We start from the raw sequence: 13701 nt of genomic DNA, 5'->3' as shown, positions 1-13701 counted from the left end.
TCCGTGTCCCGGTCGTCCGGTGATTTGCAGGAGAACGCCCCGCAGGGCGGAGTTTTGTGTTCGGTCGCGAAATCTGCATAGCTGCAAGCTGCTGGCCAACAACTGTCAGCTTCTCTACCAGAATTGTCACGGCCGCCCAAGTGCCGCCAAGTGCGCAGTAGTCGAATGAGTGGTGTTTTAAATTTAGCTACAAGGAAGACCACTTCCAGGTGCCTTCCAAAAAGTCGTAAAATGTCAAATTACTTTAAAACTATTCAATTTAATTGCGTGGGGTATCGGCCGGATATTTTCCGCTTGTTTTAAGCTGATTTCAACACCCCCTTTCATAGTTACCAGAATCTTTCTTAGGCTGGCAAAGCACAAGCCAGATGCCTGTGAAAAGCTGCCCGCTCCGGACACTCCTTGTCCAGGGAGCACCCGCAGGCCACCCGCGGAAGCCGACCTTGGATGGACTTTAGTAACCAGTGGTCACTGGGTGCATAGCAATCTTTTTAAAACTCAAATAAATCTAGGCACGCTTTAATTGGAGCAACTTATTGAAACATCAAATTAAATTCTGGGAAAACGCGACTTTTGTGCTGCTTTTTCATGCTTTTGAGCTATTGTATGGAAGTTTGGACTGATGCCATACCTTATACATTGCTTTTCCGAGCACATGTTGCCCTCTCTATCAGCTCCTCAGCCATCGTCTCTTTCCATGCGTTTCCGACTGGTCGATTTTGCCAGTTGCGCCGCTCGCCTGCAAATTATTTTATTGAACGCAATTGTTTTTGGCTTTGGCTCGTTTGTTATTCGGCGGCGGCGGCAAATTACTTTTTATAGCTGGCGGCGGGCCTTTCACTTCCCATTTGCCATTTTGCCTGCCCATTTCCCGTTTGCCGATCGCCCCCGTTGGGTGCGAGGCACTGGGCTCCAATTCTGCCATGCCCGGAATCAGGACTCAGGATTCTGGACCCTGGATGGCGGTGCTGCCGTTGCGGCGGCTGTTTTCCAAATTTAATGGCTTAGAAAGCTATTTGCATTTTTTGGTTGCCCAACAGTGTTTAACATTATGTTGCGCTGGATACGGTGCGGAGTTTCAATTCGCAGTTCCAGGTCCCGATGTAGGAGCAGCCCCGATGGACATGGACTAATTGGCTTGGCGAAACCACGGCGAGGTGCAATTTATGCGGCAGGAAGCCAGTTCCTCATAAATGAGTATCCCTCTCTACTTAGGTGCTAGCATAGATAGCATACTTCAATCACAACCGCAACATTTTTAAGGGCTTCGGAACTAATGCAGCGCAATTATTATACCGCAACAGAGGGTATGTTGTTTCAGTTAGAAGTTTGCAACGCAGTAAATAAGATATTTGCGACCTTATACATTATAATATTCTGTCTATATTATCAGTATCCATATGTGATATATTAGTAACTATCAACCTGAAATGTATGCAAGAATCTTTCTATTAGTCGGAGCGATCCGGACCAGCTGTCAATTGAGTTTGGATGTTAATTCAAGCACACATAGCCTCTACAAAAAATGCTACTTATAACTATTGTCGTTTTAGCACAGGTAAGGACTACTGGAAGTTCCCACTCATCAATCTATTAAACTCTATTAAACTAATGTACATATATACATATATAACTTGTGGAAATTGAACCCATTTACAATATAGATAGTCGTCTCTCCCAATTCAACTCACCTGCGTTAGTTTCCCATTAACAATGCTGAGCGACTCCAGGCTCGAGCGGACGTTGCGCAGGCTGTTGTCCTTGAGCGCCTCTAGGTGCGAGTGGGAGAACTGCAGGTGCCTGATATGGACGCCCGGCTGGAAGACGTCCTGCGATAGTGACGTCACCGAGCGGTCGAAGTCGTAGATGGACAGCGAGTGGATCGGCGCCGATATTCGCTCGAGGGTTGAGCGCAGCGATATCGCCGTCGTGCCGGGACACTCCAGGAAAAGTCCTGAAAATAGGGCGAATTAATCACGAGCTTATCGCAGACGGGCAAGTGCAGTGTGTATGTGTGCGTGCATTTCCATTATTTCCATCAAAGCAACCGTCCCAGCTAGTCGATTGCACTGCTGGTTAGTAGTCTGCCCAGCCCCAGTGATGTGAGAAGGACACGGATTGGCAGTCGACTTGTTGGCCGGTCTCGTTTAATTTGAAATATAGCGTTAACCATCATCCTAGCTTCGAAATTACTTATCCAATTTATAAATGAATATACCCCAAATTAACAAAATTAGCTGCAAAGTGTATTTCGTTTCTGACAATCGTCGATTGAAAGCTTCCCTGGTGCCTTGTGTAAACACTTCCTGTTCTGCACATGGACTCTTAAGGCGGTCTGATTAAAAGAGAGACTCAATAAAATCCGGGCAGTTATTTGAAATAAGATTTCATTCCATGCCTATTGCCAAACTAAATGTATCTATTTTTGCACACCACCAGAAATTTTAATAAAAAAACACGTTTACTATTCTTCTCCACAAAAACGTAGGCTGACTTTTCTTCTAGTAAGTAACTATTATCTACGGGGTATCTGATATTCGATGGCTTCATATGGAATTCGTTCTGACGTCCCGAGTGCAATAAACTTTGCCTCGGCGTCTCGGCTGATGCGTTTAATTAGTTCGCTCGACCGTTCGCACTTACCATCCTCGAACTTGTAGCAGGGACAGGCGGTGTTGTCGAAGCTGGGGCACTCGATGCCAGCCGCACCTCCTCCGTCTCCCCCGGCGAGTCCTGTGCCAGGGCCACCGCCCGCCGGGTGTGCTGCTCCGCCGGAGGAGCCGCCAACTCCGACCCCGACTCCTCCTCCGCCCATCTCGGTTAAGAGGAGCTCACGTGCAGGGCCTTTGGCACTGGAAATCCTGGCCGTGGCTGCGGCGCCAGGTGGCAGGGGCAGCAGCCCCAGCAGCAAGGCAGTCGGCAACAGGGCGCACAGGAGCAACTGCAGCTCCAACTGCAACCGCAGGACATGCTGCTGAACGCCGGCAACATTATTGCGATTCCGTTGGTGTTTGTGTTTGCCTTTGCATTCGGAGTCTGTCGGTTTGGTCTGGTGTTCGTGCTCCTTGGCAGCCGCCGCCTCTTCATTTGTCTCCATTGCCATTTGCTCTATTTGACGTCCTTGTTGCTGGCGCTGATTATGCTGCTCCTGATGTTGCTGCTGCTCCTGCAGCATCTGCGTGTACTGCTGTGTGTGTTGCTGCTGCTTGTTTTGACGTTTAGCTCGTTGTTTTTGCGGCACGAGGTTTCCCCGATTTTCCGATTCCTCGTCCTTTGCAAGGACTGCCGCCTGTCCGTTTGTTGACTTCGTGCATTTCGCTAATAAGTTTACCAGCGCTGTTGACGTCCTTAAATTCCTCCCTTGGCACATTTTCCTTATAGTCCCTTGTCTCTTTGTTGCAGTTCCTGCTGCCGCACCTCTCGCCTCTCGCCTGCCGTCTGTTTGTCCTCGTCTCGTTCACCCGGTCTCAATCAGCGTGTCGCACTCGCCTGGATATCCTCCTGTTACCATATCCCTGCAATGTGGGGAAAGTCGAAGAACCCAATTAATAAAGAATTAGTACACGCATTTTTGGGGCAACTCATTCCCCTTCTAGAAGTGCGATTTGAAATACCTAGCCCAGCACTCAGGACTGAAGAGTGAGGAAATAGTAACGAAAGGACTTGAACAGATCAGCGCCCGAGATAACGCAAAAACCACTCGGATTCCGAAATCCACTGGGAAGTAAAGGACTAGTTAAAAATGTAATGTAATTAAAGTGCTAATGCGAAAACCCAGTTAGAGCTTAATTATACAGCAAATTAATGGTTCATGCTTATGTGAGTCAGGTCCCTGGACTTACCCACATACCAGGGTCCCGGCCGCAATTTTATTTGTCTTTCGAGCATCCTTTGGGCCGATTTTTTTCCTGCCATGTTATGCTGACAGCATAAGACCATTTTTTTGTCGGACTGCCATCGTTTATAATATGAAGTATTCGCTGGCTCTTCTTGCCTTTGCAGCAGTTTTCCCCACCCTTTCCACCTCACTCCTAAATTTTCTTCCATTCTTTTCATTTCTATTTTCAATTTTAATGCTCGCCGCCTTCCGAAAGGAATTTGTGTCAAGTGCGTGAATTTTTTCGGCTTTTCTGGCTCCTAATATACCGACTTTTCCCTCGTGGAACACGGTCACGTTGGCATGCTTTATTATTATTATTTTATTACTTAGTCGTTGTTGTTCGCTCGTTTAGTAATTAATGCGTTTTTTCGCTATTCTCCATTCAGTTCCACTCTAGGGCCATTAAATGCCATTAAAATTATGGCAGCTAATGCGCCAAATAACTCCTGCCGGCCGTCCCTCGTCTTAATCGGAAGTTTCGTTGGCAAAAAAAAAAAAAAAAAAATGCCAGCAACGGCAGCTAAATATTAATTATTCTGAATTTCCGGCGGGCAGCAACGATGACAGCAAAACAGTTCTGAATAATACAGCAAAGGGATGGAAGTAGCAGATAGGGCATTGGAATAGTAGTTTTAATGGAGATAGGACTTGTGCCTTCCCAGTATTGAAACATAGTTTTAGTGGTTATTAGGTCAGCGATGCACAAAAGTCGTGTTGGGAGATTTTGAATATTTTGTGGTAACTCACTTCGTTCTTAGGAAGCGTGAATGTACTTGAGTTTAAAGGGAAATGACAAAGTGTGAGAAAAAACCTGGATCTGGGCAAACTTCTTCAAAATGAAATGGAATTGCCGACAAACGACAAATTTCGAATACAATCTTGTGTACGAAATGAGTTTGGTTATCATTTTAAGAAGAAAATTCACATTCGAATTTTGGTTAGAGCTTGATACAAATTACTGATAGACTTAAGCATCTAATTTTTAGAGGCACAGGATGTGCGGCTGTGGTGTCCAGTGAGCTTAAGCATTTGATTTTCCTTCATGCCGGACTTATTTTATTTCCTCAAAGTGAGTGCAGTGGACATCTGCGGCTCCTTGGAGGCTCTAACCCCACGAAACCCATCTCACCTTGGGCAGGAAATCGTTGCCACCACGTGCGCGATCGCCTCACCTGACGCCGGTAGCTATGGAAGCTTTGGGGAATCGCAATCCCGGTCTGAATACCGCCGGCGACCACCACGTTTTCATCCCCTGGCTCGCGGCCTTTTCAATTAGTGGCCATGACAACTGAAGTTTTTATTGCTGCGTTTCCAGTTTATTTCCCCCTTATTTTTTCGGCGTGTTCGTGAATCCATTTGAGTTTGGTTTCCCGAGCTTCCTCAGTCGCTGCAGCGGTCAGTTCGCTGGCAAGTCATTCCGTTTCTCAGTCGGTTAATCAGTCAGTTAGCCAGAAGGTCGGTCAGTTGGAAGTTTAAGCTGGGCTCGCTCTGCGGCTAATAGAAAGTTAATTGAGTAACAACAAAGGCTCGTAGTGCAATTGCGATCGCCATTGACAAATGGAATTAAAATGATGGCCTTCGCAAGGCGCTGAAATTAAATATGCAGTGGCAATTTATTTAACGCGGCGAAATCAATAAATCGGCATATTAATAAATTAATGCTAAATGTGGCCGTCATTAAGCAATTAAAAGAGAATTCACTGAATGCGGCCGACAAATGGACAGGCGGTAGCTAAGAACCACAGGACCAGAGGTTTGTCCAGCTACTTGTAATAAATAATACGGGGCTGCATTTATATTTTATGCGCCATGCTGGGGAAAGGGGAAACCAGTTTTTCAACATTCAAGAAAAGTTAACATTGAGCGTGTACATTTCTAAATCAATTGAAACTTGATTAATAAACTATTAGCTATTTCATTGGTTTACTCATATGTACATCAAGGGCTTAGGTCTCTATAGAAATGAAATGAAAGCTTCCTAGCTTTTAAAGACTACCGATTATATTCTTCTTGTCTTCGCAGATTTTGGTATCGTACGTATGCAACTAGGCACAAACAGTCTATTTTACTACAGCACAATTTGTTTTAAATGCCAACGGAAATTAATTATGACTTAATTTATTATATCCAAAGTTATTAAGCTTTGAAATCCGATAACAAGGAGGTTCGGCAAGTTTTCTATCGATAACGTGGTTAGCTCAGCAAATGCAACCTTGGTCACCCAGGGCCCAGTAGCAACGGGGATAGATGTTCAGAGGTCATAATTAATTAAAAGTATAAACTTGTAGCAAAGAGAATTTCCTATGAAGGACCAAACCTTGTCATGTAAGGTAGTATTTCTGTCAAGAAATTCAGATAAACTCTGCCTCTCCACGGAGCAGCCTAATTGTAATCAATCCCCTAAGTTCACATGGAAATACTCTATCAAGACTGCGCATAGCTCCCACTATATGGAGCAATTAATACTATCCTTTGTTCATCGAACTGAGATCGATTCGCATCTGCAACAAATCAAAGGCCACCCGAAAAGCGAGATGAAGTGAAGAAGGGACGTCGAAAACTAATTGCAAGTTAAAGTCCAAGGTCCCAAGGGCCAAGACACGACAGGAATGGACCGTTGTCCCTGAATATGGATCCATCTGTATGTCCAACTCGGGCCGAAAGCCCAGGAGAAACCTCAGCTCGGATGGCATTAGCGATGACAAAGAGTACGCCGGTCGATTGCAACAGCAGCAATGATGGCAACACCACTTTGCTTATTGGAGCAAGAGTCTCATCACTCACACCAGTACACTGTACACTGAAAAAGCGATCCCACTTGGCGAAGCGATACTCTTTTTGGGATATTTTATCCAGTTGGTGTGAGCTAACTACGAAGTCATTATGCTAATTGATATTGTGAAATTTAGTTCCTACAAAACAAGTAATATATTCAGTTGAGGGTGCAGACATGGGAAATGTTTGTACGAGTCGACAATCCACCTTGATCGAAAAACACAAAATCGGGGTATATATGTGCATACATACATAATGCAGTATTGCTCTGTTTGTGCCAAATCCAGGCCTCCTTCTGTGATAATTATATAATTGTTTTCCCTGCACAAAAGCTGGGAGGCCACGCTTGCTGTGGCCAAGCTGACTCTTCCTACCCCAGTGTAAGAGCCACATCATCGCCCCCATACGCCCCTGTCATGCTTCTACTTAGACTCGACTGCCATTTCATTTTAATGACTCACGTGACTTTCACGTATCTCTTCAGAACCAGACCAGCTCCCATACGAGTCCATGTGGGGAAAATGGGAGGGCGAAACATCGTTGCTCCTTCACTTCAGCAGCAACAGTAAAAGCAAGAGCAAAAGCAACAGCAATAGCAACATTGTCCATAGCAGTAGGTGGGTGGGGGTGGTGGTTCAAAAGTATAATCATAATAATAAAAGTTTACACCTAACATGATATTACATTATAAAGGGGGGCGGCGCTAGTAACAGAAGGGAATAGAATGAGACGGGAGACCGGAGATGGGTTCTTGCTTCGCTACATACACACACACACGCACAGCATGCATTTTGAAGACAATCTCAATTGGGAAACGAGCTGAATGCCACATGCCACCCCTACCGTAGTCAAAACAGTCAGCTAATTAGCGTCAGCAAATGAAGAGTTTCCATTAGCAAGACTTGGACAAGCCGATTGTGGAATTTTATCGGGAACATGGGAAAGATGTTCCGATTTCCGATTTCCGATTTATCGAAGATTGGCTATTTTAAGGGATGAAGTGTCATTTTAGTGTGCATAATTACTTCATTATTTCGGCTATCGATCTGACACCTTTCCGAGCATTTAAGCTACCTCCACAAAATCAGTTAAATATAAGTGATCCACAACTACATTGCTCTTACTACTTGAAAATGTGTTCTATGTTAGCCATGTTTTAGTTACCAGCACTTAATTCCCAACAATTTTCGGCTGTGCGAAACGTAGACATGCGTGTTTTCCTCAGCTCCCACTGACAACTGACAGGCCATTCATCAAAAAGCCGACTTCCGCCGCTCCCTGTTTTTCTTGCCCAGATTGTGCTCTTTTCCATTTTGTTCCACCAAGGGTGGGGTAATTGGCCACCCTGAAAAATGCCTAGCACCAGTACCCAGGGAAAATGCGGAAAAATACCACGTCAAATGAAGTTCAAACGAGGGAATATCACGTTGAAGCCATCGCATCAATTGTGATTGACAGACAGTCGCGGAATTTTCAGCTTGGGGACGAGGCTGCTGGTGTTAAGACAAGCAATCTGGCGGTTGCTGCGGCTTTTAAGCAAACGAAACTCTGGGAAAGTATCATTTTGACAGGCAGTAGGGGTCACAGAAGCAGAGGTTCTCAAGACGTCTTTGAGTAGATTTCCCTGTTGTTGGCTAACAGTCACATTCCCATTCCCATTTCGATTCAGATTCCTGCTCCACATCGGTGCAGGCTGGGCCGAGCCAGCTCCAGTGGAGCTTCTATTGAAAAGTGCCACAAAAACGTTTCCATTTTTCTGCCTAATACCATAATCAGCAATCAGCTCGTTTTAGTTCAGTTCAGTTCGGTTTAGTTCGTTTTAGATAGGCTTAGTTTGAAAATAGAATTGAGCGGAAAACGCCGAAGGCCCATAAACATGGCGTTTAGCAAGGAGAGAAAACACACGATGGAGTACTCGATGTTGGAATACCCTTTTGGGACTTGCTGAGTAAATAGGAAGAGAATGTTGTGAGTTGGATAGTTGAATGTCAGAAAGAAAGAGCTTTTTTTAGTAGATAGACGGCAGCTATTCAACCAAGTAACGTGCTAATGTTATCTTACGTTTTTCGGATGAAGCTCAACATTGTTCAGATATTTTGCGATTTTCTTGCGTTGCCAATTCCAGCCACAAGAAGTGCGCGGTAAACCGCTGGTCAGGGTATTCTAATGGAAATTACATGCACATACTAAATGGCCAACTGAAAATGGTCAGCGAGGGAGCGGAGAGGCGAGAAAGGCGGCCAGCACGGAGGACGGAGGACGGAGTATGAACAACCGGGTAGGACGGCCGGGGGAAACTGTTTGTTTAGTCTGAGCTGGCTTCGATTAGCTCCTGCAGGGCGGAAGCCCAGAAGCACAACAACAACAAGCAGCACCTTTTAAAGTGCGGCCCAGAAAAGGAAGACCCGGAGGGCACTCACAGCAGTTTAAAGGCGATTAGAATTGATTATAATTAGCTTACTGTCCGTAACAGAGTTATTTTTACTCATTTGGGAACAACTAATGCATATGACACGAATTACGATCGTCGTCAGAATTGAGGAAATCGGGCGGGGTGAGTGCACTTTTCGCCACCGATAGGGAGCTTTTGAGGTTTTTGATTTTGTAACTATGTAACTAACTAATTATCAATAAAGATGAATTAGCATAATGTGCAAATGGCACGCAATACAGCATTGTGGAAAGTTCGTTTGGTACGAGTATCTTAATTATACATACATATGTATGGATGTACATTTGAATTAAAATTCCTGATCTTTATATGTAATCTTTGTATGTAAACCAATAGTGCTAAAGCTCGTTTATTATCCCATGTTGCAACTTTTAGCGCACTTTATAAGCGAAAGAGACTTCTGGAAGACCTGACACATCCACTTATGGTGCACTCGATCGAATACCGCCAACCAAGGCCGAGAAACAAAACATACACAGGCCTTGAGTGATGAAAACAAGATAGGGATGCGGCTGGATGTCGGTACGCCCGGTTGAAATTAACCAAATGCTTAATAACACGGTGGTGTAGAAATTTCAAGTGGCGGCTCATTATGGGCCACAGATGTGCCACGTCTAGGCATTCTTCGGAGTGAGTTGTTCTCCTTGTTTTCCATGTTTTCCATGTCTTCCATGTCTTCCCTTCCAGGAAGGTCAGTGCAGTAGTGATCTTTGGGTTTTCTGATGACTCATTGCTAAGTTCGAATGTCACGAGTTCGTCGGCTGCGATTCGAGCTGAGTGTTTGAGTGTTGGGGCTCTGGGCTTGAGTTCTGCGTTGCCGGTTTCTGTCTTTGGGTTTTGTTTCGGGTTCCCAGTAAGCCGTGTCCGCCTTATCGGAGCAAAACATTGCCCGAGTGGAGTGCCCGCCAAAGATGTGCTCCCGATTTTCGGTGTTTTCTTTTAGGGAAATATTTCACTGGCTGTCGTCGCCCTTGGTCAGGGGAAGGGCGAGGGGCCCTCCAGATTCGTGAAGAGAGCGTTGCCTCTACTACGATAATGATAAATAAAAACCAAGAAATGAGGCTGACTTCGGCCAAAGCCGACGCCGTTATACCTTAGAACTATGTGATTATGCATGTATTTGAAAACAACGAAACTGAAAATAAGCTTTTCTTTCTTTTGTATTTTTTTCTAAATTAAAATTAAATTTAAGCTGAAATTTAACATTGTCACAAATTGCTAGTTACAGAATTAGAACACTTCGAAATAAAAGCAACATTATTCAATATTTTCCGTTTATTCTCATGGTAGCTATATGATATCGAATCCACTATCCAGTCCAACTTTCAACTTATATATTAACTGAAACAGGAAATTGTCTTTTGAGAAAACAGATGGAGGATTCGTCTCGCCTGTTCATACTGATTATGAATATACATATATGTATACTTTCAATGGTCGCAAATGTCTCCTCCACTTCGTTGCTAACTGACTGAAATCAATATACCCTCCGAAAGGGTATTGAGCTGGCACACGGAGCGCCCAGACCGAAAATTGTCAAATGTGAACAGAACTAGAACCATACTCGTAAATGTACGAAAATGTATAGTTTAAAAACCTTCGACTTCGCACTGCGGTCAAAACTGTCAGCACACTTACCTCAAATTCCTTGTGCCTTTTTCATTGTTGATTGAATGATTCCCCTTAATATGTTTTATATTTTCTATGTTTATGCCAGAATAGCAATGCTAGATTGGCCTGCATTGAATTCTCGTTTAGTTTATCCCCAAAGAATTTCCTGAAGCAGAGGAAAGAGAGGAGCACAAAGCTATGTATGTACATACATACATCATACATACATACATACATAAATGGCTTATGCTTTGGCAAACTTGCAAATTGCTGTCCACTTTTCATGCTGTCCTCGCCATGTGATCCCTTTTTTGCAGCCATGTCTTTATTTTTTCCAATGGCTTTTCTTTCCTCCGACCCCCCCGGCCATCTCTCGCCGTACCCGTAGGATTGTGTTGATGTTATCTTTTGGAGGCCGAGGCCCAAAGCAAATGAATCCCAAAAATGTTGAATGTTGGCCGCCCCTTGCGGGTTTTCCCGCTTTAAACTTGATTCACGTCAGCCCAGCGCTGGGCATCGATATATTTTCTTTTCCTGCCCGCTTTCCACTTTTTCGACTCTTTCTTGTATCTTTGGCATGCATATGCGGCTTAGTCCCTTCCATTTCCATGCCTCCTCCTGCTCCAGCGACGTGTTGATATGTTAATCATTGTTATTATTTATGTTTAGATTTGAATGTCAATGTCGAATCGGAATCAGAATCGGAATCGGAATCAGCATCGACATTCGTTCTGAACTCTGACTGTGGGTGTGGTGTGGAAAATGCCTAAGAAAAGGGCAACCTTTCGGGGAGCGTATTTGGATTTTTGTGTGCACGCACTTGGAACTCTGATGGAATTAAGTTGTCAATTTGCGTTACGACTCTGGAGCGCCGCCATAGGGAGCCTATGTACATATGTACACATACATATGTACATATGTATACCGCGTACATCCGACTGATCTGCTTCTTTATTCCACTATGAGAAAATAACGGAGCGTATGAACGAGAACAGCGAATGTTCACTAATCACCACACATCATGACTTTTTGGCGAGGAATACGGGAGGTTACTGTGGTGACAGAGACATCCAATTGCGTGTTTTAAGCTGCAATTTACTTAGCTGCCACTCTTTCCAATCCAGTTATAACTTTTTCAAATACCAAATCTATTGCCCGTACCATGTTCTTGGCTCGTTTTTGTATTTGCATATTCAGACTCCCACGCAAAACTTTTGACATTTGGTTTGGTTTTCGCCTCTTAATTAATGTTAGGGCTTTTTCCACAGAGACACGAACTTGTTCGAAAGTGAAAACTAGAACATTAAAAAAGTGAAAATAATTAGCATAGTGGGAGGGGACATAATACGCTGGACGGGGAAAATGTAGAAAGAAATTAATTTTCATCGAAAATCCAAATGCCACTCGAAAGGGGCGTCGAAAGGGGGTGGGGTCAGAAGAAAGAAGGGAAGAAGCAGAAGCGAAGGCAAACAATCGAGAGACAACGAAATTTTTTAATTGATTTCACTTAAATCACTTTTGCTTCACAACAACGCAGCATCTGCGCAAGAAGAAGGAAAAGTACAAAAACACATTTCGGTATTTTCTTATTTGTTTAACTTTTGTTTCTTCGGTTTTTAATTTTTGGGCGAATGGCCTGAAGACGAGCCCCGCACACTTGACCATCCATCCAAGAGTCAACACGAAGGGAAGGCGGCGAAGAATGAGGGAATGGGGAAATGGGGCTGATCCAAGTTCGTACACTTGGAAAAATACCCCCTAAGTTCGGGTTTGGCCTTTTTTAAGTTCCCTAAGCCAACTCTGTGCACTTATTTTTTAAAGTAATGGTCGTTATCCTCTGCATAAAATAGCTTTTATTTACAAAATTTTGCGAACTCTTTAGTATCGTGGATTTTAGCCGGAATCACTGCATAAAAATAAAGAGAATTTGCCCTAATCAAATCGAAATTGAAACGCTGTATTCGGACAAAGTGGCCTTAATTGGCCATTATGTTGGCCTAAACAGCGGCACAGGCTCAAGTGGCGGCTAATTAAAAGTACCGAGAAGTGCGATTTGCGATTCAGTCTCCAAAAATGATGACGGGAACCAAAACCAAGACTGCTCTCAACTTCGATTTGGGTTCGAGGAAATCCAACTCCGACTTTCCAGCTTTTCTGGGATTTTTTTATTAAGCCGGCACTCCAGTTCGCCTTATTTCCGAATGATAGTAGTGTGTGTAGTGGTGGTCTCCCGACCTCGGACGAAATTTAAAATAAAAATTGTAGTCAATAAGATAAATAGAAACAAACCGCCAACGGAAAATTACCAGGAAGGGCCTATGTAAATTGAACAATTAGCAGTATTCAGAAAAATTGAAAAACAGAGAACATCATTAATCATCCTTTGCAGGCGGCCAAAAGAGAGCATCTCCCTAATTGAGAACAGGAGAACATAACAGAAGAAATAAGACAAAAGAGAATTCTAGAAGTAAAAGGGTATACTTGATTCGTTAAGAAGCATGTAACAGGGAGAAGGAAGCGTTTTCAACCACATTTGATCAGGATCAATAGCCCAGTTGATCTGGCCGTGTCCGTCTCTCTGTCCGTTCATATGAGCGTCGAGATATAAGGAACTTTAAAAGCTAGATTCTAATGTTTTGATATTTTTTCTTGTGTCTTGTGAATTTTTATCGCTTTGATACAAATTCCCACTTTAATGCTCCAAAACCGGCAAAAAATGGCACGCCCACACTTTTGAGAAATGATTTAATTTTTTTGTATTAAATCAGTTTTCTTTCCAATTTCTATAGATTTGCCGAAGACATTTTGTCTTAAAACTGTCAAATCTATCCTACCCAGACCTTAGTGAATTAAACTTAATTGATTCCCCCCAATTTCTACCAATGTTCATGAAAAACGATGAAAAGTCTCGTTCCATTCGGGCTAGCTGAATAACGGGTATCTGATAGTCGGGGAACTCGACCTTAGCGTTCTCTCTTGTTTT

At 43.7% G+C, this 13701-nt stretch overlaps 1 protein-coding gene across 4 annotated transcripts in view; it reads right to left on the bottom strand.

The window, feature by feature from the left end:
• LOC27209109 (chaoptin) overlaps positions 1-13701 on the bottom strand; it is a 205707-nt gene that overhangs the window by 17627 nt on the left and 174379 nt on the right. For all 4 annotated transcript variants that reach the window (XM_016174293.3, XM_016174294.3, XM_039297059.2 and 1 more), the window contains 2 exons: positions 2644-3515; positions 1692-1954 (listed from right to left, as the gene is read on the bottom strand). In XM_016174293.3, the coding sequence (XP_016040366.1) occupies positions 1692-1954; positions 2644-3370 (990 nt within the window). In that variant the 5' untranslated portion in view covers positions 3371-3515. The remainder of the gene's footprint in view (positions 1-1691; positions 1955-2643; positions 3516-13701) is intronic.

Source organism: Drosophila simulans, chromosome X (assembly GCF_016746395.2).
Source record: "Drosophila simulans strain w501 chromosome X, Prin_Dsim_3.1, whole genome shotgun sequence".
Lineage (NCBI taxonomy): Eukaryota > Metazoa > Arthropoda > Insecta > Diptera > Drosophilidae > Drosophila > Drosophila simulans.
Note: the sequence above shows the minus strand (reverse complement) of the source record. Positions and strands in the feature narration are given on the sequence as shown.